Raw genomic sequence first — 24,926 nt, forward strand, 5'->3', positions numbered from 1 at the left:
GTGTTATTTTATTTGTATATGTATGCATATATAAAATAGACTCATAGGCAAATGTGTACCTACATGTAAACAATTATGAAAGGTCTGTCTGTCAGTGTAAACTTTATTCATTTAAAATACTCCCAATACGACTGATAGAGATGACATCAATTCTGAAAGGCCAGTTTGGCATAAACACTGTGCACACATTTGTATGCAACCCTTTATTTCATACACACACATATATACAATATCAAATAAAAGAACATGACACATCACTTAAACATCCCTAACACATAATTAGGCATCCAAATAATATCAAAATCTTTATTGTGGTCTGTGATTCTGTAGTCCGGTGCACAAATGAGAGACTTGGCATTTTTGCAACTGCACTGATGTGAAATGTTGATTTGTGTGTTTAAATGAATGTATTGTTTCTTCATTTTAAAATGGACCGTTTCCCTTTGTTTGGTTGTGATTAGATTTCAGGATTGTATTGCGTGACTTGTTTTTATTAGAATCTAAGTTGTAATATTTGAATCATGAGAATGAAAATGTGTTATTTGCATGACAATGTAAAATAATATAAAAACAGTATTTTGCTAAACAGATCTTCTGAATGCTCTCGAAACCAGATAAATGCAACCATTAGATCAATACCTTAACCTATCTGTTAAACATCCACATCTTCCGTCAATACAGGATTTTCAATCAATTAGCCTAACACCAACATAACATTCAAATAAAAACTATTATATGTGACGACAAAACTAACTATAACTTTGAGTCACTGTTATTGTAAACAAGGACAGGAACATATTAGTACTACACCGGCACCTGGCTATGTCCTCCGTGACCACTAGGCGGCGCTGTTTATTAACAGGTAAAGTCAGGGTTTCCAGAACTACTCAACAAAGGTTACCATAGAGAGACACTTGACATGTAGCCGATCAATACTGCAGATCATCCAGTGCGTCAGACAACCCCCTGGATAGACACGGTATGTGTTGTTTACTAGCTTAAGACAGGTAAAATGTATTAGTTTTATTACTATTAATATCTCAACTATAGCTTTAACAGCCATTCTGCAGCTACTTTGTAACTACTCTGAATCAGAGTGCAAATGAAGGGTTGTAGTTCAATGCGGTACTAATATTATTATTATCACTAATATTATTAACAAGGAAACTCGATTTAAATGCCAATTACACGCAGAAAGCAATGCAACTTCTACAGCGTGCTAACATACGTGCAGATTACCCTTCCGGTTTCTTAGACGTTCGGTTGGTCGACATTCAGCAGGAGGCGGGACATCCGGGTGTGTGCGCCGATCCAGCCAATAGGAGCGCAGTGTGCGGTTGATGGCTCTGTCCAGGGTGGTAGAAATGTCGGACTCCGATATTGACATAGCCAGATCAGCCTGTACAGTAGGGAGCGACCGTGGTTGCTAAAAACAGTCGTTTTTAAAAAGAAAGACGTAAGTACCGCTAGCGCAACGGTGCCGCGACGTTTGCACGGAGAGGGCGGTGTATGGTGCATGCATGGAGTAGCTCGTAGTGACTGTACGCCTGTGTTGACGTGCAGGTTGAAATGGATGCCTAGCGAGGAAATCCTGACACTGTTAGTGTGTTGTTTCAGGTGCACACGGTCGCAAACATCCTCATATTAAAGAGGGTGGTTCACGGTGTAGCTCTGCGTGGTGTCGGTTGTGTACGGGGTCGTGTCGATCGCTCCCATGCGGCTGTTAGTAACGCAGTGTTTACATTACAATGCGCGTATTGTGATTGATATGCAGAATGAAATGATCCAGCGCTGCATGCAGGCTTGAGCCGATCCACAATAAAGTGAGTCGGGGCTAACGACGAGACGGCGGTGCCGTCGTACACACCGCTCGTTTATCTAGCGCGGTGCGAGTTTACTTTCAATTTTGAGCGACGCACTTCTTTTCGACTTTGGATGCCAGTCTGCGTAGGTCGTCTTGCCTCGCAGCGCGGCGTGCGCGTTTACTGCGCGCTTTACGGTAGTGACGTGCAGCCTATCCATGTAAGGGGTGCGCGTGTATTCGGCGCTTTACGTTATTTAAGCAGATCCTATCAAAGCGGAGGGAGCAGAGGTCGGTGAAGACGCACCTAATAGGATATTTCTCTCTTTTTGTCTCCTGGATTTGACAGATTGTGCTGAACGGCAGGAGGCACCTTCACAGAGCAGTAAGTATTCAATGAAGCGAGGCGGTGGTGGGCGTGTGGGCAGCAGTGCGATGTGAAGGTGATACCTGTAACCCCAGCGCAATACAAAGTGCATGTTGAGGACCTGCCGTTTGCCCAGTTGTACTTGTGTTTACCTTGCTGGAGCTAGCTCTTTAGAGATCACAAAGCACACAGATGGGTTATATCGTAATATTGCTATTGCTATTGTTATTTGACTGTATTGCCGTTTGATTTTGTAGCCAGGATGGCATTTCAGAAATGCAGTCCAGGTGGCTGATGTTTCCATTCCTTGGTTATAACCGTGTCGTGCTTTTCTGCGGCGTCTTTGTTTCTGTGCGGTGTTGTGTGTGTGTTAATGACAGCCGCACTTTAAACACGGCAGGGCTGCTCCTTCCTGCCCCATTCATTCGTGTGATCTGTATACATGTCGTTTGTAACGTTGTCAGTCAGGCATTCAGTAACACTGGCAGAGGAATAAAGCTTTGTGCCACTTTTAAGGAACATTTAGCCGGTGGACATTTTCACTTTTATCAAACAGATTTGGGACAAGCAAACCTGGTCTAATATTCCCCTCGTTTGTGGGTATGATCTATGCCATGGTTTTTAATGTATTCATTTTTTAGCTCTTTTGCAACTTTAAATTGATCTAAAACCATTCTATTTTACCAAGTTAACATTTGGTGTATATATACCTTTTATCTTTCTTATAATATATTAGAAGAAAACATCCATAAGACTTGTGAACGGTGTGGTATAGTATGTGGCATATAGATTACATTCAAATATGGAGATGCATACAGTTAGGTCCATAAATATTTGGAAATTGACACAATTGTCATTTTTTTTGATGAAGGCAAAGGAACAAGCAGGAACTAAAGACAGCTGCAGTGCAGGCCTGGCAGAGCATCACCAGGGAAGAAACCCAGCATCTGCTGATGTCTATGGGCTCCAGACTTCAGGCAGTCATTGACTGCAAAGGATTTGCAACCAAGTATTGAAACTCACAATTTAATTCATGATTATGTTAGTTTGTCCAAATACTTTTGAGCCCCTAAAATATCTTGAAATTAAAGATGAAAGTCTGCACTAGCAGCACATCTTGATTGATTCCTTTCAAATCCATTGTGGTGGCATACAGAGCCAAAATTATGACAGTTGTGTCACTATCCAAATTTATGGACCTAACTGTTAAAAGAGCGATATGAAGTAAATCAGTCTACAAGTTTGCTGTTTATTCTGTTCACATTCATAGCATTGATAATCTACGAGGGGTTACATAGTGACTGTGCTGCCCTTTGCATTAGTGCTTTTAAGAACAATAAATGAGATTAGAGCCCATTCCTGGCACAGCATCTGTGAGGGGGGATTCTACACTGACACATTGACCGAGATCTGTTACCCTGGTCTTCCACTAGTGGTGATTGGCCAGTCATGGCAGAGCTGTGGCGGTTTGACTCTCTCTGGTGTTGGCTTGTAATTCACACCTTTGTATGGTCTTGGCTGGTGCTCTGATAAGGAGAGATGTACAGCTGGGTTTGGTTAGTATGAGAGTCCTCAATTTCTGCCCTTCTCGGAGAGCAGTAATTGTATGGAAGATGGTTCCTCAGCAGATGTTGGCTGTGCGGTGCTAAGATGGACAGAGTCATACCATCACACTTCTGCCTCTGCTTGGCACATTACTGCTCAATAATTGATTTGGACCCCGAGTCATTTTAATTCTCTCGCACAACTCGAAACAAATCCCTCTCAAAAGGGCACACGGAGATAGTTCTCATCCGTCTGACCAAGTCAATCATGAAAGTCCTCTTTCCATAGTCTGCTGTTTAATGATGCAGGAAATAAAGTTGTAACCATCTGGCCTTTTTTTAAGCTCCTGTTAATGGGAAAACATGTTTTATTCATCAAGTCACTTCATGGCAAGTTCTATTGGAGTACTAGGTGGGGAAAAAAATGCTTTAATTTTCTTCCTTTCAAAGGGAAAAAACGTTGACCGGCTAAGGAACACAAAATAAAGGCAACAAAACAAGACGCAGCAATCATTAAATCACAGCATCCCACCAAGTGAACTCCAGTATCGTCTGCAGAATGGGTTTCTGGGAAGCATAAGGGAAACGACGACAAGAGAGAAGATGTCCTACAGCAACAGAGAACTGGTGGTCTCTTATATCCGCTATAAACTCTCACAGAAGAACTACTCGTGTGACCAGCTGAGCCTGGAGAGGAGGAATGACGGCACCGGGGTTTCAGAGCCAGAGACACCCCGGGACGAGGCCCACATCAACGGCTCTGTGAACGGGACGAGTGGCGGGAGCAGCCCGATGTCGGACATGCCCTCCCAGGGCATCGAGGCCGTCAAGGAGGCGCTGCGGGATTCGGCCAACGAGTTCGAGCTCCGGTATGGCAGGGCCTTCAGCGACCTCTCCTCGCAGCTGCACATCACCCCCGGCACGGCCTACCAGAGCTTCGAGAACGTCATGAACGAGGTGTTCCGGGACGGTGTGAACTGGGGCCGCATCGTGGGGCTGTTTGCCTTCGGTGGGGCGCTGTGCGTGGAGTGTGTGGAGAAGGAGATGAGCCCATTGGTGGGCCGCATAGTAGACTGGATGACCGTCTACCTGGACAACAACATACAGCCCTGGATACAGAGGCAAGGAGGATGGGTGAGTGCAGTCGAGGTGCTCTTGTCTTCCTATGGGGCGGTGTGGGCTCCACTTCTAGGAGTCTCTGTACATAGAGGGGTGGGTTGGGCTGGCGGGACATTGCTGTATTATTGTATTGCTCGTTCGTGTAAAGATGCAATATATTCATGCGAGTGGAGAGTCGGTTGATCCACATAAATCGAGGGTTCAATCACTTCTCTCTGTGTACACATGCATATGTAGGGCTCTTATGCACGCACACAAGACATCTCCTCTGATACTCCTCTTATTTCTCTCTATCAATATTAGCAACTTTGCACTTCTGCTCTTGTTCAGACAGTGAGTGCTTTCATGTCAAGACAGGTGGCTATGCTACTGCTTTGATGTCATTGAGATCAATAGAACCTCATTCTCTGCCAAATTCAGCTTTTTTTTTTTATTTTTTCGCACCGTGGCAGAGGGAACCGAGGGAAGGGAGTAAAATCTTGAAGAAACCGGCAACAAACTGCACATTGAGGAGGCCATACTGTTGAATTTCCCACACTGACACGTATAGGTTATGACTCTACACTGACTGGTAAAAGGATGGAATTTACAAAGCTTTTCTCTGACATCTTTTAGTAGTGGCTGCCTGGAAACCCCTTTTCTGTAGCGCGTGAAGGCGAGCACCCTTCACACCTACTCTATATGTTCGTATGCTCTGATGTCTGTAGTGGCTGGGCAGGCTGTGAATGAATGGGGATCCACAGATGAGATGTACTTTAGTTTCTGTTCGGGGGAAATCCTGACTGTGTTTTTGTCTTTTGTTTTTCTTCAGCTCTGCTCTGTTGAATCTTGATTGAATTGAATCTTGAAGGATTGAACTAAATGTAATGAACTTGAGACACCCATCCCTAATCTCCCAGCTATAGAATGATCCAATGCCCTGTATTACTACCCTTTTTACTGGGCCTTCTACTTTTCAGACACCTATCAAATAGAAACCACAGTTCTTACCTTGGTCATTTAAAGCTGTGTTCTGTTAGCTATTTATTGATAATGGGGGGGAAAAAAACTACAGAGATATCAAGGAGACAAATGGCTGCTTTCCATATCAGTATGTCTGTAAGATTTTTGATAATTTCATGTTTTAATTATAATTTTCAGTGCTCCACACCTTTTTAAACAAAACACTCTAGTGTCCGCCCCGCTCCTAAATGGCCAGCGTGTGTGTATATATAATGAGCGATTGCGATTGAATGACCTCTTTAATAAATTTGAAGAGACCACAGCAGTAGGAGTAAACCCGATTACACTGTACGAGATCTGCTGTCCCCTTCTGTTACACACTGCAAGCAGCATCATCCTGATTATCGGGGGCTCGTGTTCTCGGTTTGGAGTGGGGGGAGTTGGGGGTATTCAGTGCTGCTGATCCCATCCTTCCCCCAGCCTCTCTCTTCCCATCCTCACTGTTGGCCTGCTTGCTGCACACTGGAAATGCAGCATTGCAAAGGGGGCTCTCTGGGAAGGGTTTCGTTTCCAGGAAATGTCGCCAGGGTTTGTCTGGAAGCCACAGCCCTCTCCTCCGCTCCCCCCTGTCCCTAAACCCCACGTGCCTCGCTGAATCACTGTAGGAAACCCAGCCTTGCAGGAAATGCCAGAAATGCTATGTATTTGACTGAGAAAAAATAAATGAGATTTGTTCCTCTATTGCCTGCATTATGAAAACATGATGATGGGGAGAGATCTTATTTTTATTTATTTATTTATTTTTATTTTTATTTAAACTGGTCTATATTGTAAAAAAAAAAAAAAAAAAAAAGTTTTGGGAACCCGGTTGTAGGTATATGTCCTGGAAGTGACATTGTGCAAGTGCCGCACCAATTACAATACATCATTTTACACATTTTTATTAAGTAGTTGACAAATGAACTCCATTATAACACTTGACACTCCTCTGAACACTAGTGAGCCTAAGCTTCTACACATGAAAGCCCATAAAACAACTTGCACTTTTATTGTGCCTCGGTGCTTCCAGGGCCCTCTTACTCACATGACTTCCACCAAAATGAGTCTTGTGACCAAATGGCAGCCTGCCATTGGTGAGCTACCTTGGAGTAATAGCCTGCGACTAAAGAACTGAAGATTTTTATGTTTATGCAGCAAAACCTGTATTCTTACCCTTATGTTATAATATGGCCCACAGTTGCTGAAATCTGTGCTAAGGATCTGGTGGTGGATTTGTAATACATTCACTCTCACTTGAATACATTCTCTTTTCTTCCCCAATAGGGCTCAGAGTTTCTGCATTTTCTATTCATTTTCAGCCACTCTTTAAAATACGTGTTTATTTAATACATTTTTAATAGCCTCTGATGTTCAGGCTAATTGCTCTCGGGCGGATTTCTGCATAACTGGAAAGTTTAATTCACGGGGTAACTTGTAAATTATGCCTAAACTAGGTTGGTTATGGTGCTTATGTAAACGCTTCACTGAAGATGGTGCTAGATTTTAGTAGGCATTACAGTAGACTGGGATTATTCAGATTCAAACATGATATCTAACATTGAAATTAAAGACGGCGTTTAATTCTTGGTTTTGTTATTCCCGTCTCCCCAAATTGGCTCGGATTCTTCCTGCTTTGATTTCTCAGTCGGACACTGAAGACGTATAACAGCTAGACCAGGTTTCTGCGCAGATCTATAGTGGAAGCCTGTTTGTTGATAATGCAGTTGAGATAATTAGTAGGGTTGTATATTGCTGTTTCATGAAGCGTAGTTCTGTCAGAAAATGTAATAAACACGCCACCCGTAAGCATTAATTATTGTGAATGACAGCTGGTTAATATTTAAACCTGTGTTTTTGCTCTGGATCGCACAAGGTGTCAGAGTTTTTTTTTTTTTTTTTTTTTTTTTTTTTTTTTTTTTGTGTTTTTTTTCGGTCAACTGTATAATCAGGGAGGCAGGGAGGGAACCTGCCATTGGATCTCTCTCTAATTTACAGAATTGTTGTCAGCTGACTTGAATGGCTTGGTTGAATTGCCTGGGGCTGAACGTAAACTATTTTTACCCGGTAGATGATGTTAATTTGCACTATTTCAGGGGTCTTATTTGATGCTGGAGTTAAAGTGATAATAAAAATGTGGGTGGGTGTGCTTGCTTTTATTTTTAGTCTTGTTTCTCCCCAGTTGATCACACCATTCAGGTAGAAAATATTTAATTGATAAACAATTCCAACTGCAGTATTATGGTGTTTCCCCCCACATTAATGCAGTCTGTTGAGGACCCTTTTGAATTTAATTACAGTAGATTTGTTTTTAGTTAAGGGAGCTCTGGAGTCAAATTTCAATCGCAGTTATACTGTAGCACCAAGAGATGTTTTCTAGACTCGTTTAGCTCTTATTTGCTGTCGTCAGACTGATCTGGTCTACGCTTCCAAATAAAAGTCGTGTGTTTTTGGCCCTTTTGCTGTCCTTACCTGACCCAGGTGCACTTGGACAACTCCCCGCGCTTGTTCTTTCTCTGTCTTGCTTATTGTGCCTTGTCTTTGTTTCTGGCAGTTTTTTATCGTTATGTTTTTAAATAAACTGCTTTGGCTCGGAAAAGAAAAAAAACTGAAAAGGGAGATTCCTGTCAGGCCTTTGTGTTTCAGGGGGCAGCTGCCAGAAACGGACCGACCGACAGGCAGACAGACAAAGGGGCGTACTCGGTTGGAAAGGGGAGAGGTCATGCGCGAGATCAGCGTTTCTGTGAAACGAGCAGTCATGTTTGCTGGTGAAGGCAGGAAACGTCAGACCTGCTCAGTAGCATTCGCGGCCGTTAGCAGATGTCTGCTTCTAGGGCGCAGGTGTACTCGACTAACTGACTAGCAAGGCAGGTTAAACAGCAGTAAAGATTGAATCTAGCTGAAGTGTGGATTTATTTATTAATTTTCTGTCACATTTTCATTTTGCTTCTCCTTCATGCCCTGACAGAAAGCTATGTAAGAATTATGCCAAGGAGCAAAGTGGGCTAAACCAGTTCTGTTTGTCTTCTCTGGAAAAAGAAAAAGAGAAATTCTTCCCCCTTTTGTGTCCCCAGCCTCCGCAGACCCCCCCGCGTCTCTCTCTATTTGTGATTCTTATTAGCGCGCACTATAGCAGCCCTGCCGAGAATATTCCCCCACCAGATATACTACAAGCTGCCCTCAGGCCTGTGCTTACCAGCCTGCACTCTGCTATTGTTTGGAAGACAGCCCTGAATCATCTGATAGGATGGAGATCCCAGGGGGCATCAGAACCCCTCCATCCCCTCCTTTCTCAGCCCATCCCCCAGACCCTCCATCCCACACAAGCAAGACCTATTGCAGCATTGGTGTGCAACACAACCCACTAAAATCGCATCCACGTTTTTATTTAATAGTGCTTTGCAGTGGAGGGGTGAAAGGCCATCTTATTAACAGCCTCTCTCCTTTCCAGCCCATTGCCGCCCTGTTTGTTCAAGTATCTGCTGTTTTGCAGCTCTGCTGAGCGTAGCATAATGGAGATAAACAAGAGAGCTGCAGCTGGCTGTTGCAGCTGTATTGTGTACCTGCAGTGGTTCCTCGTGCCTCACGACCTCTCCAGTCCCGCTGGGTTCTGGGCTTTAGCTGGAAGACGTTGAGTAATGGGGTCCTGCTGTAGGAATCAGGCGCCACTCTGTCTCCTGCATCTTTCGGGGACGTTTGTCCTAATTTCACAACGTGCACTGTGCTCTGTGTTTCCACAGCGGCTGACGTGCGCATGAAGTCACTGAGTCAGCCTGTTGCCGTTCTCTTCAGTCTGTCCTGACACCCCAGGCAGACTGTTGGTTTCGTCACTGTCTTTGCATTTGAGTCTCAACGTTCCCCTGTGATAGAAAGATGATGCAAGTTGAGAAATTGACACCTTTCCTAGATTAACAAAAAGAACCCCTGCTGATGATTTTAAATGGGGTGGATTTTGTTATAGCTTTGTGTTGCAGCCTGTTTGTCAACAATGCACGCAACTGCACATTGAGACGTTTTCTGACACATTGCATCACATCACACAAGTGTACTTAGAATACAGCAGCAGTTTACTGGCTGTCCTTGTTGGTGTCTTAGAATAGCTTGAGAATAAACTCGCATGGGTTGGGTTTATAGGTGGTGAGATCCAATACTTGTAGTTGCTCTCTAAGGTGGCAGACTGTGCTCAAAACCGCAGAAATCTGAAACCTTTCTGTCTCCAGGCAATCCGTATCTGCATGTAAGACTCGTGGGTGTGAAGGCCTACGTAAATCACCTGTGTTTGCTGATTAGGTATCTGTGCTGCAGATATTGATATATTGCCACATCTATCGTGAACGTAAATATCTTATAGGTCAGTTGAAGGAGTTGGTTAAGATTTGATCCAAGGCACAACTGCTACGGGACTGTATTGACGGGGTGCTGTATGCAGCCTTGCCAGAGGATTGACTACCTATTGCAAGACAGGATGTTGTATAGTGAGCCCTGTGGGAAAAGGTTGTCTTGTGACAGGTAATGTATAGAGTGATGATGAAGCCCCAGTTCGATATTTCTGATGCTTTAGCAGCTGCTCACAGTTGCTCTCCAGCTGTCGACTGAAGAGCGGCAAATCCTGCATTGCAGCAAAGACACCCCACCCCAGCGCTGCGCTGAACATGGCAGTGCTGAGAAAAGTGTTTCTCTCTCCAGAAACCGAGGGGATCTGAAGGGAGGGACGTAGTGCTGCTCCTTTGATGTGCCGCACGCTGAATCGATGTCATTGGTCCGCTCTGGTTTCAGGGGATCTTTTGTGTCGTTGCGTTTGACATGAAATTAATTTGAGAGATTGCTTTTCAACAATGTATTTACTGGAGGAGGGTGCTTAGTGTGACCTCTTCATCTGTATCTGTATCAGATCATTCATATTTTACATTTCCAGTCCAGATTCGGTGGGTTCCTCTACATGACTTGCCCCGTTCTTGGCACAGTGTAGAGCAGCTGCAGCAGGACCGTCATTCATTATATAACACTGCATGTTTTCTGTTTTGATGTTACAAATAAGCCAAGTCAAGCAGAAGCAGCTTTACATTTTCCTTCTATTTATAGATCTGCCACAGCCAGTGAAGTGGAAGCCTGACTTGCAGGTTTAACCTCTGTGTTCCTTATACCATTTCCCAATGGGAAGTAAAGGAGCTTACTGCTGCTGTTCACTCTGCTTTCACTTATTTTTTTTGTTTCATACATTTTATATTCCTGTGTTTTTATTCTCCCCTTCACTGAATGTCCAGGTCTGTGCTCTATAACGATGCCTAATTGGCCATGTGACATCAGAGTAGTGCATCACTGCTGTAGGACTTATAGCGATTCATTCTCCCTGTGTTGGGGGGGTATTGCCGCAGCAGCGGAAATGAGTCCGGGCTCGGATGCGTTGCAGGTCTGTTTTCCAGCACCGTTTCAGGTCGGGGATCAATTCTCTTTGAAAGTCTGCCTCCTTTGCTCATCAAACAGTTTTTCTAAGTGTCTTTGCGATGTGAGCAGGTTTCATTGGAGTCCTTATTCGCTTCGACAGAGACTTCGTTTTTATTTTTTGGGATCCTGAGTGTCTGGAACCACAGCTTTCCATAAGTTCTAAAAGCATGCCAAGATCAAAGGAGGATGCACACGTGATGATCGTCAATACTCCATATTTAATCATTGAATTGGTGTCTCTATGCCAACACAGTGTGAAATGCATCTTATTCCAGTGTGTTGAGTAACTTCTAATGAGCAATTGTACCTCCACAAAATGAGTCGATTTAACCGCACAACCTTCTGAATTGCATTGGTTTTTATAACTGCCTTGCTTTCGATGGGATGGTGCTGTTACTCCAGAAAATAAAACAAACCTGGAGGCACACCCACTGTTAAACTTGATACTTAAAACCACTGCAGAAACAGTCATATGATGGCTGCAAAGGATTAATTGCACTCTTGCATTGAGAGGTTCCTGATCAGGGGAAGCCAGTGGGACTTTCCCCTCACTTCCCCTCTGTAGGCTGCCTAACTGTCTCTGCAGAGTGGATCAAAAGCTGTTTGTAAGCGGGGAAAGGCTTAACATGCACAGATAAAATTAAATGGGTGTCGGGGGGGGAATCTATATATACTTATATGCCAGACACTCTGTGATTGAGCTCTTTCAATTACTGAGCCTTAAATCTGCAGCTGTGCACTGGATCTGCAGAGGCTGGTTGTATTGAGCAGCAGAGATGCTGTGTCTCTTCTTGAAAGATGTGCAATAAATAGCCACTGTGTGTTTGAAGGACAGCTCAGCGCAGCCCTGCTGTAGGGCTTGCTTTACATTGTAAGCCTCCTCTACAGTCAATGTCCGATTCAGTCGCTGCAGTAAAGCAGGGCAGCCAGAGCAAAGATTAGTAAGAAGGAGATCTGAAATGTAGCACATTATCTTATCTTGTACTTAGATTTTGGGCCATCTTGGTTTTTAAGTACATGTAAACCCCAGTTTAATTCATTTCACTAGTATGTTGGTAAGGATTTCAAATTAAAGCTACATTATTCATATTAGAAGTTGCACTCCCATAATGAGTGGTTTCAAATAACTTATAACGGATGCAAAACATGAGTCATACAGGTCACCTATTTGAATTCTAAGTAAAAGGGGAAAATATTGTCAGTCTATTTACTGGAAACATATCTGAGTGCACTGTGGTTTACCAGCCATCAACAAATGAAGATTGTGTCATATCTGTCCCCCTTTTCATTCGAGCAAATATGATGAAGTCTTTCTGTTTCATAATAGTGCAGAACATCTGTATTGTTATTATCATTATGTTAATCATTAACCTATCCTAGTAGAAATATTATACAATATTTCTATCTTATTTATATTAAACATTTTACAAAAGTTCAGAAAGCACTGTTATGAGAGAAGAAGTTAAAAGCAGTTTATAGAGGGTGGCGATCTGTGTAGATGCACAGTCTGCATTCTATTCGGGTTTTTCATCAGTTGAGAAAAAACAATAAGCACGGCCACTGCAGTGTTTTGATTTGGGGAATCCGGTGTCAAATATCTGGTTGGTGTCAAAGGGGGAGTGGTTTTGGCCTTCGTTTTCTCCTGGGTCTCGCATCTTCAGAGGATCGGTTGCCGTGGTGTCCGAAAGTGAAAGTAAGAGTGGAAGTGAAACCTCAGAAATGGAGGTGAAGGGAAGTGAATAGAGGGGGAATCCCACAACTCCAGCTTGGTGCTTTGTAGAGAGTGTCAAAAGCAGTGGGGCTCCGATCAGATTCTTAGTCTTTATTTTCCTGGTTTTATTTTGTTTTTTAAATGCTGGGTTATCCCCACTAGGATCTTCTGTCAGAGGTGGTCTGCAGTGTGTGGAGTGGTGTTTATGTCCCATGGTTTAGAAGCAACTTGACGCGGTGTGCGGCATTCAGTGTTGTCTGCGTTGCCAGATGGCACGGCAGCCTTCCCCCTGTAGAGTGGGCATGGGCCTGCTGGCCTTTGTGGGATTCTTGGGAATTAAAAACACTCAAAATGGCAGCTCAGTTCTGCATCACCCTCCCCAGTCTATATATACACACACACTATATCACCCTGTTATCCTTTGAGTATTGGTGTTCTCACAGATTGCTTGCTTTTTATCCATTTGAGCAAAGCTGTTCAGGGCTCCACAGACAAATTTAGAGCTTTAATGGGATTGTCCTAGCAGGCAGTGGCGGTTCATGTTTTAGGTCTCTTTTTGGCAATTTGCTTTATTCAGTGCAGGATTACAGACTGACCTGGCTTATTCCTTGCTCTGTTTTACTGCAGTCTTTGTGTAATACAGGATATGTGTACAGCCAGGTCTACCCACTTGTGACTTGTTCCCATCAATAAAAGAACAAGATATCACAATAATTAATACAAAATGTAAAAAATAAACCATTCGGCACAGAATAGAGAAACACCGTGACACTGTGGTTGGAGTGTAATGGCTGAGTCTACTTGTATCTTTGGGGAAGAGAGAGTGAAATGAATTCCATGAATGTGCTGGTCTTCTACCGCTAAATATGTGATCTGGATTTGTCAAAGACTGGTGGAGAGGCTTCTTGTTCTGCTTTATGCTTTGTGCCTTTTTCAACATCCTCTTTCAGAAAAGCAAAGGCGATTTTGAATCTTTAAGGAGGGAAGTATACATACAAAACCCAGTATCGGAGTGTACACTACCGGCTATATCTTTCCTTGCTTTGTTTTTATTTAAATATTTCTTTTGCAAAGCTGGATGTTTAGGAAGTACAAAATAAACATTTTTACAATGTACAATTTTCTAAAAGCAAACATTTGGTACGTGCCCCCTCTTTATAGCTTCAAACAAAGGAAGTAACTTGCTGGATTTCAAGCCTTCTTCAGGGCACGGTGACCAAATGAGTAAAAAGCTGTGTCAGATTATTTTTTTGCCTTTCCTCCTGTCCACAACAACAAAAATCACAACAACCAAGAAAATAGATAAAAATGACAGACCAGTGCCACAGAAAACACCAGACTTTTCCAGTTGTTTCCCCAGTATGTATTTGGGCATTCTGGAGTTTCCAAACAGATCCGAGGATTTCCACACAGCCATGACATGTGATGCCTTGGCAGGGCTGCGGTGTCACGGAGGATGGGTTGCCCATGGCACCTCCAAAACACTTCCACACCCAGGAGGCCATTCCCCATCCACATGAGGTGCAGATGAGCCTTTTGGCCCACATGAATTGAATGTGGGGGTGGGGGTGGGGGTGGGGTGGCTATACTATGCCACATTGTTTTTAACCCCCTTAAAGGGCAGTTCAAGATTTGTGATAGTGATGGCAGAACCGGGGGAAAGTGCTCTGACCTATAGTGTACAGCGAGTGAACACCACCTTATTTATGACTAATGTAAGTCTGTATGCTGAATTACAGATTCTGTAGTTTCTGGGGGTCACGTGCATTATCTGGGGTCATACACAAACCTGTCTGTCTTTTTTCTTTCTTCCTTTTTTTGGCCCATCAGATCAGCTGCGGTAAGAATTGCTGCCACCATCTTCCCTGCTGGAAGTGGATGGTGTGGCACACAAAGTGTTAAGTATGTGTGACTTAGGCTTTAAAGGGTCAAGGAAACATCGACCTCAGTATCAGTCCTCTGGGGTGTATAGAGAGTTACATTTCGTCTAATTGTATTCCTAAAGTGGGGATGGTAATCTAAGACTGGGGACACATATCGCTACCGGTCAAGATTGTATCACTCCACATAAACAGGTCTGATTGATGTATTGGCATTGGGATGCTGTTAATGAGAGAATGCACTGCAACTGGGACTACACACTTGTTTGGTGCCTCCCCAGTCACTGTGAAAGGATTAATTTAGGTGGGATTTTATTCCAAGCAGTCTACTGGGACCTCTTCTCAGTGGCCTTTTTCCTCAGACTGCATACGCTGTATTTGATCACAAAAACGACTGGCACAGGCTTATAAATCTTCCAGGAGCTTTTAGAAAAAAGAAACGGGCCCACAGAGCTCCTCCAGATGGCCGTGTCTTTCTCAGTGGCTGCATTTCCTTTTTTCCTTGCTTTCAAGTTGACCTATAATAAATGAGATTATTGTAATAATTGGCCATTTCCGAGGAATCGTACAGGCTGTTTAATCTCGTTGTGTGAACAGCAATCATACGCTAACCTCTGACTCCCGTTATGAAACAAATTGGGGCCCTGTCAGCTGAGCGCTGTGATGTGGATCATTGGGAGCAGCTGACCGCGGGGGTTGAATTGGTGCACAGTGCTGGGAAGGAACAAGCTGTACTGTTGAGAAAGATGCCTTGCAGATGACCTTCGTTAGACGTTACATGTGTGCTGTAATGTGTGATTGCTGGGGGAATGGTCATGAAATTGTAAACATTAATGACTTCAGTACTGGCCACTATACTATTGTAATTTTGACCACTGGTTCCACCCTTAATCCCCTGTATTGTAATGAGTAGTTTCCACGTGCTGTTTTTTTGTGTGCTAATGTGTGCTGGTTTACCGTTGCCTGTTGCAGGGTGGTAAGCTGTATTAGTCGGCCTCTGGCTTTGTCCCTCCACTCCCACATGCTCTGGGCTCAAGTGTCAGCTAGTACAAATCCCCAATTATGTCAGCCCCATGTTTCCGAAGGTGTCTGTAGTCCTCTGTCTTTATGCCTACCTTTTTTATGTATTTGTCTTTTTATATGGTCTTGATGTCACACATTCTAAACCGTGACTCGCTTTATCCACACCATTCCAGAAGCCCCGACTGTCTCCTTCCCTCCACCCACCTCTGTTTGTAGGAACGGAGTCTGCAACCAATGCCTGACATGATAAGCAAGGTGGATTTTGGTCACAGCCTTGACAATTAATTTTCTGAGAGGGGGGCAGTGTATACATCCGTTCCCTGACCGCCCTCCTATCCCAGGCCCCGAACCTCTGTCCTGAGAGCTGCAGCTTTCCTCTGGGTGCAGGTGTGGGGGAAGGGCTGTGTAGTTGTGGCTGCAACGTAATTTGTACAAATGCTTACAAAATGAGAATCCATTCCTTGAAAATCATCTCCACTGCCCACGGATCCTGCAGCTTGCATGGAAAAGTTGAGTCTGTCAGCTTGCGTGTTTCTGGTGTCAAGCTGTTTTTGAAGCTGTAGCATTTTTGGTTTGTTTGTTTTTCTTCCTTGAACTCCTTTTTACTTATTTATTAATGTATTTATATAACGTGATTGCACAGCTTTACGCTAAATTCCTGTCATGTCGGCAGCTCCACACTCTCTAGTGACCTGCCGCCTGATAGTTTGATCCTAGACGAGAGTTTTTAGCGGTTCATTTGAAGTTAGAACTGATGTTCATCAAAAATAAATAAGTAAACGCTACGCAAGACCAGCAAAGGATTGGGGTGGGGTGGGGGTGGGGGTGGGGGGGGTGCGGCTGCCTTGATATTCTTGTCTCGTTGTGCACGTGTCAAGATTGGCTGTGAATTCAAACTGGAGATCAAAAGATCAAATGCTTGGTGATACGCAGCGGGAGACTTGCTGCAGATCGCACTGCTCTGTATACCAAAGCAGCTTCCTGTCGAATGGATCCATATGAATCTGGCTTGTTTAACAGGTACTAGGAATTAGTCATTTATTTATTAAAACCGCTGCATTCAATAACTGTTGCAGCACAATGACAGCATACCTTGCCTTGCATGGTCTCCCTTTAAATGCCGTCCCTTCTCTGCTTGGTACGGGTATGTTTTTGTGTGGCTTTGTAATTTTGTAACACCGGTACCCTGTGTAGATCTCCAGTTATTCAGGAAAGACCGTCCACACTTCACAATACCGATTCTTCAAATCTGGACCTCGGTCAATAATATCAGGTGCCAAATGATTCTGAACTCTCTGAAGTGTCTGTAAAACACTGATCTACCTGGTGGAGTCCATAAACCTAATCTCCAATCGATAGAGGCTGGATTTGATGGCCTGGTAATCACACCTTGCAGGGATGGGCCTTGGCAATGGTAGAAGCTCTTGCCTGCTGTTTATAGCACCTGGCACCTGGTTAGTCCCGGCAGCTTAATGATCTTGTGGCTCGATCCACAGGGATTTTGCCAGCTTGGCTTTCAGTGCTGGATGCGTACAGGTTATCAAAGGAGGCGTTTCATGCCCCAGCTGACAGTCTCTGAAGGGGTCAGCAAAAACAAAGAAGCTCATAAACATCACACTGTGGAAATGAGATCTGTTGGGGAGCCATTCAGACTAGCGCACAGTGAAGGAAGCAAGGCTTAGGGTCAATGTGTCTTCGGTTTTGTTGTTGTTATTGTTATTGCAGTCTGTGTCATTTCAGGGACCCATCATTGCCACTGGTTTTTTAAAGCAGTGGATGTCTGGAAGATAATTTTCGATGATGTCCAGAGGTCTTCCTTACAGAAGCAGTCTGGCAGTGTGTATCGACTTGCTCAGAGTTTAGCAATTTCTTTTGTTTTAAGTTTCGGTTTGACTGTTTATACTGAATGAGTGTTAGTTTCTTTTGTTCAGGGCATTAATCCTGTTGCCCGGCCCCTTAGTACAGCCAGGCATAGTGCAGGGTGGACTGAGGAAGAAATGACAACGCACATCTTCATAGAAGAAACGCAGCAAGTAGGAATGTCAGGAACTCAGTGTGGGGAGATGTGGGGGGTAGACTTCAGTACACAAAAATGGTCCTTGCATACTTCCGGTTTGCATAATCACACCTTTTGTGGCATTCCAGCTTAGTTAATCATGTACATTCTGGTTGTCCTTTTGCCTTTTAACTTGATTTTATGGGCTTTTATTTGTTAGTTTGTTTTGTACGGCTCTTATATTTTGCAGATTACAATCATCCTTTTCATCGTGAGAACGCTTTTGATTTCCAGTTTTTCAGTCTCGGCCAAAAGCCATATTGTGCTGCCAAAAGTGTAATTTTTTTTTTTTTTTTTTTAATGGTATTGTATTCTCACTCCAAAAAAAGTTTAGGAATTCCAGATGCCACCCTTCCACTGCACACCCAGGGTACATCCTTTGCAGCCTAACCTGACAGATATGAAATGAGATGGTGAGATCTTCAGCTTGTAAAATGAAGCTGCAGAAACAACCTTTGTATAGAATGGACATTTTAAACTTTGAATGTTTAACTTGAAGTCCAAACTTCCAATGTTGACTAAACAAGCTGTAGTTTGTTGATTAAGCCCTCCTAGGCCCAAACATGACTTTTCAGCCAGCTTTGGTTCTGCTGATGAGGGATGAGTTCCAATGTAAGACACTTTGTGCTTTGTGGCACACTTGCAGACTTGGGAATTGCAGAATAAGAACATAAGATTTTACAAACGAGAGGAGGCCATTCGACCCATCGTGCTCGTTTGGTGTCCATTAATAACTAAGTGATCCAAGGATCCTATCCAGTCTATTTTTGAATGTTCCCACATTTTCGGCAGAATGTGAAGGTGGTCACAATGTCCACTCTGTTTGACATGCGTGTGGCAGTCTGAGGCCGCCCTCACCCGACTGATTAGCCAGTTTCTCTCATGCCTCGGCCAACTTCAGCCCCATGTTTTCTCACAAGATCTGCATGAAAGTGGAAAATGCAGTTTCATCTGATGCAGATGCCCTTGAAGAGGCTTTGTCAGGCAATTTGCATGCTTCTCCTCATTCTGAGGAAATGTCAGTACTGTAATCGCACTTTCACAGAACATGTATGCATTCATAACAGATGAGAAGGCGCAAACGCCTGATAAAAGACCAATATTGTTACCCAGTTGATAAAGGATCAGTGTTTAAAGAAGGACTAAATTAATAAAGGCTTGTATATTTTCAATTGGGAGTTATTTTATTAAGTCATTATACATTTACACTCACCTAAAGGATTATTAGGAACACCTGTTCAATTTCTCATTAATGCAATTATCTAACCAACCAATCACATGGCAGTTGCTTCAATGCATTTAGGGGTGTGGTCCTGGTCAAGACAATCTCCTGAACTCCAAACTGAATGTCTGAATGGGAAAGAAAGGTGATTTAAGCAATTTTGAGCGTGGCATGGTTGTTGGTGCCAGACGGGCCGGTCTGAGTATTTCACAATCTGCTCAGTTACTGGGATTTTCACGCACAACCATTTCTAGGGTTTACAAAGAATGGTGTGAAAAGGGAAAAACATCTAGTATGCGGCAGTCCTGTGGGCGAAAATGCCTTGTTGATGCTAGAGGTCAGAGGAGAATGGGCCGACTGATTCAAGCTGATAGAAGAGCAACTTTGACTGAAATAACCACTCGTTACAACCGAGGTATGCAGCAAAGCATTTGTGAAGCCACAACATGTACAACCTTGAGGCGGATGGGCTACAACAGCAGAAGACCCCACCGGGTACCACTCATCTCCACTACAAATAGGAAAAAGAGGCTACAATTTGCACAAGCTCACCAAAATTGGACAGTTGAAGACTGGAAAAATGTTGCCTGGTCTGATGAGTCTCGATTTCTGTTGAGACATTCAGATGGTAGAGTCAGAATTTGGCATAAACAGAATGAGAACATGGATCCATCATGCCTTGTTACCACTGTGCAGGCTGGTGGTGGTGGTGTAATGGTGTGGGGGATGTTTTCTTGGCACACTTTATGCCCCTTAGTGCCAATTGGGCATTGTTTAAATGCCACGGCCTACCTGAGCATTGTTTCTGACCATGTCCATCCCTTTATGACCACCATGTACCCATCCTCTGATGGCTACTTCCAGCAGGATAATGCACCATGTCACAAAGGTCAAATCATTTCAAATTGGTTTCTTGAACATGACAATGAGTTCACTGTACTAAACTGGCCCCCACAGTCACCAGATCTCAACCCAATAGAGCATCTTTGGGATGTGGTGGAACGGGAGCTCCGTGCCCTGGATGTGCATCCCACAAATCTCCATCAACTGCAAGATGCTATCCTATCAATATGGGCCAACATTTCTAAAGAATGCTTTCAGCACCTTGTTGAATCAATGCCACGTAGAATTAAGGCAGTTCTGAAGGCGAAAGGGGGTCAAACACAGTATTAGTATGGTGTTCCTAATAATCCTTTAGGTGAGTGTATATACATGTACAAACACACAAGGGTAAGTTAAAAAAATATCCACAATGTATTTATTAAAATGAACCCCCAGCAATATAGAACTTGGAAGTGTATAGTGTGTCAATATAGTCCCCCTGCTTTCCAACACGCTTGGTGCAGCATCACACAAGCTTTTGTATGCCTTAAGAAAATGTTTTCGGCAGAATGGCAAGCCACTTATGCCCCGCCTCCTTCGGGGAAGACACCTTTATTATTTTTTTATTATTATTTTCATTTCTTGGCAGATGCCCTTATCCAGGGCGACTTACAACACAACATAAGTGCAAACAAAGTGCAAAAATACAGTTAAGTACAAGGCATCAATCATTACAAATTCAATTTAACCTTTAACCTAAAATTCAAAATTCAACCTTGCCAAGACTTCACCGAAATGAAGTCTGTGGTGGATGATGTCATAGGCAGAACCGTGACTAATCTGCAGTTGGTTTGCCACCCTCCTGTTATCAATGTTCCCTTCAGCCATCGATATGGGTGCCCTGATCGCTCTGCATCAGTGACGCTTGTTTGGCCATCTTTGAACACGTCAATCCATTCGCACACGCTTTGCTGCGGCCAAACACACCGTCGCCGTGCTGTGCTGAGAGACTTCAATGAATCTCCACACCTCTTACACTTTCAGCCCACCAGCATTGAATCCCGGCATGCTGCTCTTCAGCACATGTGGTAAGAGGAGCAGCCATGACCCTAATAGTGGTGAAAAACGTCAATGCAAAACCTGTCCCTATGATCTAGGGAGGTTCCGTGCTTACGGTTGTGCGCCAAAAAAAATATATGAACACTTTGCAGATATATTTCAGCATAACTTGATATTCTATAACCTGTCAAATCCAATCTATTCATACCCTGAGATCAGACCTCATTTAAAAGCATGTGTGGGGGCTTAGGGACCGATCCTTGCGAAAGGGCCCCAGTTCCAGCCCTTCCCATCTCTCTTCAAATAGGAGATTGCTGATCTCACCCACACAGTGTGCAAGGGTGTTGCTAACTTACATCAGGCAAAGGAAGCATTTCACCACATGCCAAAAGCCCCACTCTCTTTTGACTCGCAGTATAAGCTTCCAGAAACAAGTGTTTTGTGCAAGAAGAGAAACCCATTTCTCTCTTTTCAGAAGCCCTTATTTTGTCTGTTCCTTCCCCTCCTGTCTTGACCACACAAAAGTGAAAACCGTAGCGCTATGCTTGGCAGTAGTGTGTCCTCTGTATTTATTGATGTGTTTCAAAGTGTTATAATGTTAGTCATGGCTGGGAAGGTTGCTTACTTACTGAACCAGTCAAGCAAGCTGTGTACCTAAATGTCTGTCTGTCTGTCTGTCTGTCTTGTTAGAGCCACATCTCCTCAGAGCTTCTCCTCAGCAGCCAGACTCGCACCAATAAGAAAAGTGTTTCAGTACAAACGCCCAGCAAACACACAGGCCTCTATAAGGTGTGTTTACAATTTGGGCAGGTCTGGGCAAGTCCACATTCACTGGGAAAGCTGAGAGGGAACCACAAATAAACAATTTGTACCACTGAAAATGAGCTGGACTGATAAATCCTTTCTGAGAGAAGATGGAAATTCCTCCCCCCCCCCCCCCAAAAAGGGCTTCATTGTCTTGCGGGGGGAAGATATCCGCTTTCTGTGCCATCCTCATGAGTTTTTGTTTTGTTTTTCTTCGCAGAATAAATTGTTCCATTTTATTTATTTATTTAGCTGTAGTTTAATTTTTTTTCTGTTGTGTCTCGTAATCTAGTCATGAATGATGGGAACAGTGTGTGTACTGTGTGCAGATGTCATCAGTCGCGGTCATCTCTGGAATTACATAAACAAACACGTGGCTCTGACGCAATGTGCACGTTGAGCAAGGAGAGAACTTTTTGGATAGGTGACAAAGGTCAGCAAGATGCATTTTACAGCCTAGATGTTATAAATCACAGACACTCATGTGAATTATTTTAGGAGAGAGTGCAGACTCGGAGTGGCCCACTCCTGCCCAGAGTGTGTGTCAGCGGTCGGAATGGGTTTATGCTCCTTTGGTTATTACTTTTATTATTGCTTAGTGTGTGGCAAAATATACTAGATAATAGTTTTTCAACCTGCAAGAGGATGGGCAGCCAGATAATTTTTTTTAACGCATCAGTCACTCACGCATGCTGAGCGTTGTTTCTGTTAGTGGACGTGTCGTGGCAAGCCTGTGTTTTATACAACGTAGTGACACGAGTCGCATGTTTAGGCCTTTGAGCCTTCCATACGTTTCTGCTGTGGATTTCAAGGTGCGTGTCTGAGTGCCTACTGGCTCTACGGTGCATCATTGCTGGCTGTGTTTGAGGCAGCAGCTCTAATTTAAGTCTGACGCCACCTCCATTTGTAGACTGCTCTCAATAAATGTGTGTGTGTGGGGGGTTCTAAATATATCTGAGGTTGGCTTACTCAGGTGTTAGGCATTCTCGCAAGTACCCCATGTGCAATTAAAGCAGATCAGCCCTTCTGTTTAATCAGGAATGGATGTGGTGAGTCCGTGCATGGGCACAAAATGCATCTAAATGCATCACAGTGTTTTTGTGAAAAGTTGCCTTTTTGATTCGGAGTGGCTCCTTTGAATTAGTGAACCATCCAGTAGGCCCAGTTACAGCCCACACATTCCTGTCTGCATTGCCTGTGTTGCTTCACCAGCTGACCTGGGCCTTCTGAATTGTGGCCTTCAGTGGAATACAGAGGAGGAGGTGGGGGCTGTGTATGTATGCAGGTCATTTAGTCCACAATAAAGGCTATTGTTTTCTGGTGTTGTTCAGTTGGTTTGTTTGCACTATGCATTCCCTCTGCAGCCCAAGACTGCTGTGAAACGCATTGCTCTTCTTTGACAAGTAGGGACATGTTAGACTGGTGACAAATGTAAACTGTGATGACCTCATGTCCTAGAGACTGCAGCACAAATGCTCGTCTCTGACACACAACCACAGCGGTGGGCAGGTCTGCCTCCTTGGGGCTCTGGCAGTGCCCGGTCTGTGAGGGCAGTGGGCGAGGTGCACATGATATCCAAGTCTGCCTGCCCTAGATAAACGACACTTCTCTCTTCATATCCTTATCTCCACTACCCTCAACCTTTCTAAGAAATCTTTTTCCCATGAACCAGCCTTGAGAGAGCCTGCTTTTTAAGAAATTAAGTGCTTTATTTCACAAACACAAGCTATATTACACATTTAAAACATTTTTATGAGGTGTATTGTACATGTTTGATGTGTAATACATTTAACACCCAAATTCCAGTATAATAAAACTGAGAGCTTGTGCACAATTTATTCCTCATTGATTTTGTTTTATTTCCCCCAATTTCCACGAGTTAATCATGAACAGCCTTTTACAGGAAGGCCCATTTAAAATGTGAATTGAATCGGTTTGGCTCGTCACCAGCACTATGGGACGTGCTTAGTTAGTATTCAGAGCTACACACCTATGAGGAGGTTGTGAAATCTGTTCAGAATTACAGGTTGGCATCGTCTACACCTCACTGGCATTGTCTGTCTGGTCTGGTTAGGTGTAGCCTGGTGTCATTTTACTGTGGTGATTGTGATGAATGTTTCCAACCAACAGATGCTGTACTCTGGCGGGCATATGCTCAGTGCAGATGTTGGATGCGCCGTAAACATCTGTAGACTACTTGTCTGTGCCCTCTTTTTGTGCACCCACCATTTCTATCTTTTTTGAATTTTTTTTATTTGTATTGGTAGTATTCTTTTGTTGCGTACCGGCTCTCTGTAAGGCTGCTCGAACACACCGCCCTTCTCAGTATGGTGTGAACGTGCAATGTCGGACAATGGGCTCGTGTGTGGTTTAAAACGGCTACTAGGAAATTGAACTCACAGTACGGTGCTTTGTACGGGGAAATGAGAGAGGGAAAAAATCTATGTAATGTTTGTTTTTATCAAGGTCCTGGCCTGTGTAAGACTGCACACTTCAGCCGTCAGTGTCTCCGTTTGTGGTTGGAGTGGTTTATTGCCGTGTTCAGTATTTCCCCTTTTTGTGGGTTTTCTTTTCTTACTGGCCCAGTCCAGTGAGACATTTCAGCTTTTTGTTTTAATTCCCCCCCCCCCCCCATTTGTTGAATCCAAGAACCCTCAAGGAGCACTGTGGAATGGCTCGGGTCGGGTGTGTTTGTGCATGTATGCAGACGTGCATTTAAAGTGGCGTCCGACCCGTCGGCTTCACCCGTCTAGAGAGAATTCAGACTGAGTAGGCCGCGTTTCCGTAGAAACTGCTGCTGCTTCCCTACAGGCCTCTGCTGAGGAAGGGGAGCGGTGCACACAGTTCGGGAAAAGCTGCTTTAAAATTTAAAAAAGTAAATGCATCCCCCCGCCTTTCAGCGTCCATTCTGCAGGTCATCTGAGGATCAGGTGTGGTCTGCATCGTGTGCGCGACTGGTCTTATGGGGGCTGGGGGGCCGGGATGGAGGGGGGAATCCCAGGTGGTGGCATTCTGAGATGCACCAGCTATTGTTTGCATGTTAATGTGTTGATTACTCTGGTAGCAAGAGGGAGGCTTCAATGCACAGAGCAGAA

The 24,926-nt window shown here is 43.9% G+C and overlaps 1 protein-coding gene across 7 annotated transcripts in view; it reads left to right on the forward strand.

Moving 5' to 3' along the window:
- Nucleotides 1–932: 932 nt before the first annotated feature.
- Nucleotides 933–24,926, forward strand: part of bcl2l1 (BCL2 like 1) — a 30,866-nt gene continuing 6,872 nt past the window's right edge. The window contains exons 1-4 of one of the 7 annotated variants that reach the window (XM_066702241.1): nt 933–979; nt 2,151–2,186; nt 3,040–3,177; nt 4,163–4,846. In XM_066702241.1, coding sequence (XP_066558338.1) covers nt 4,316–4,846 — 531 coding nt within the window. In that variant the 5' untranslated portion in view covers nt 933–979; nt 2,151–2,186; nt 3,040–3,177; nt 4,163–4,315. Of the gene's footprint in view, nt 980–1,319; nt 1,457–2,025; nt 2,187–3,039; nt 3,178–4,162; nt 4,847–5,283; nt 6,606–24,926 lie in introns of those variants that run through there. The other 6 variants (XM_066702238.1, XM_066702243.1, XM_066702239.1 and 3 more) reach the window with 6 other exon arrangements.

Source organism: Amia ocellicauda, chromosome 4 (genome assembly GCF_036373705.1).
Source record: "Amia ocellicauda isolate fAmiCal2 chromosome 4, fAmiCal2.hap1, whole genome shotgun sequence".
NCBI lineage: Eukaryota > Metazoa > Chordata > Actinopteri > Amiiformes > Amiidae > Amia > Amia ocellicauda.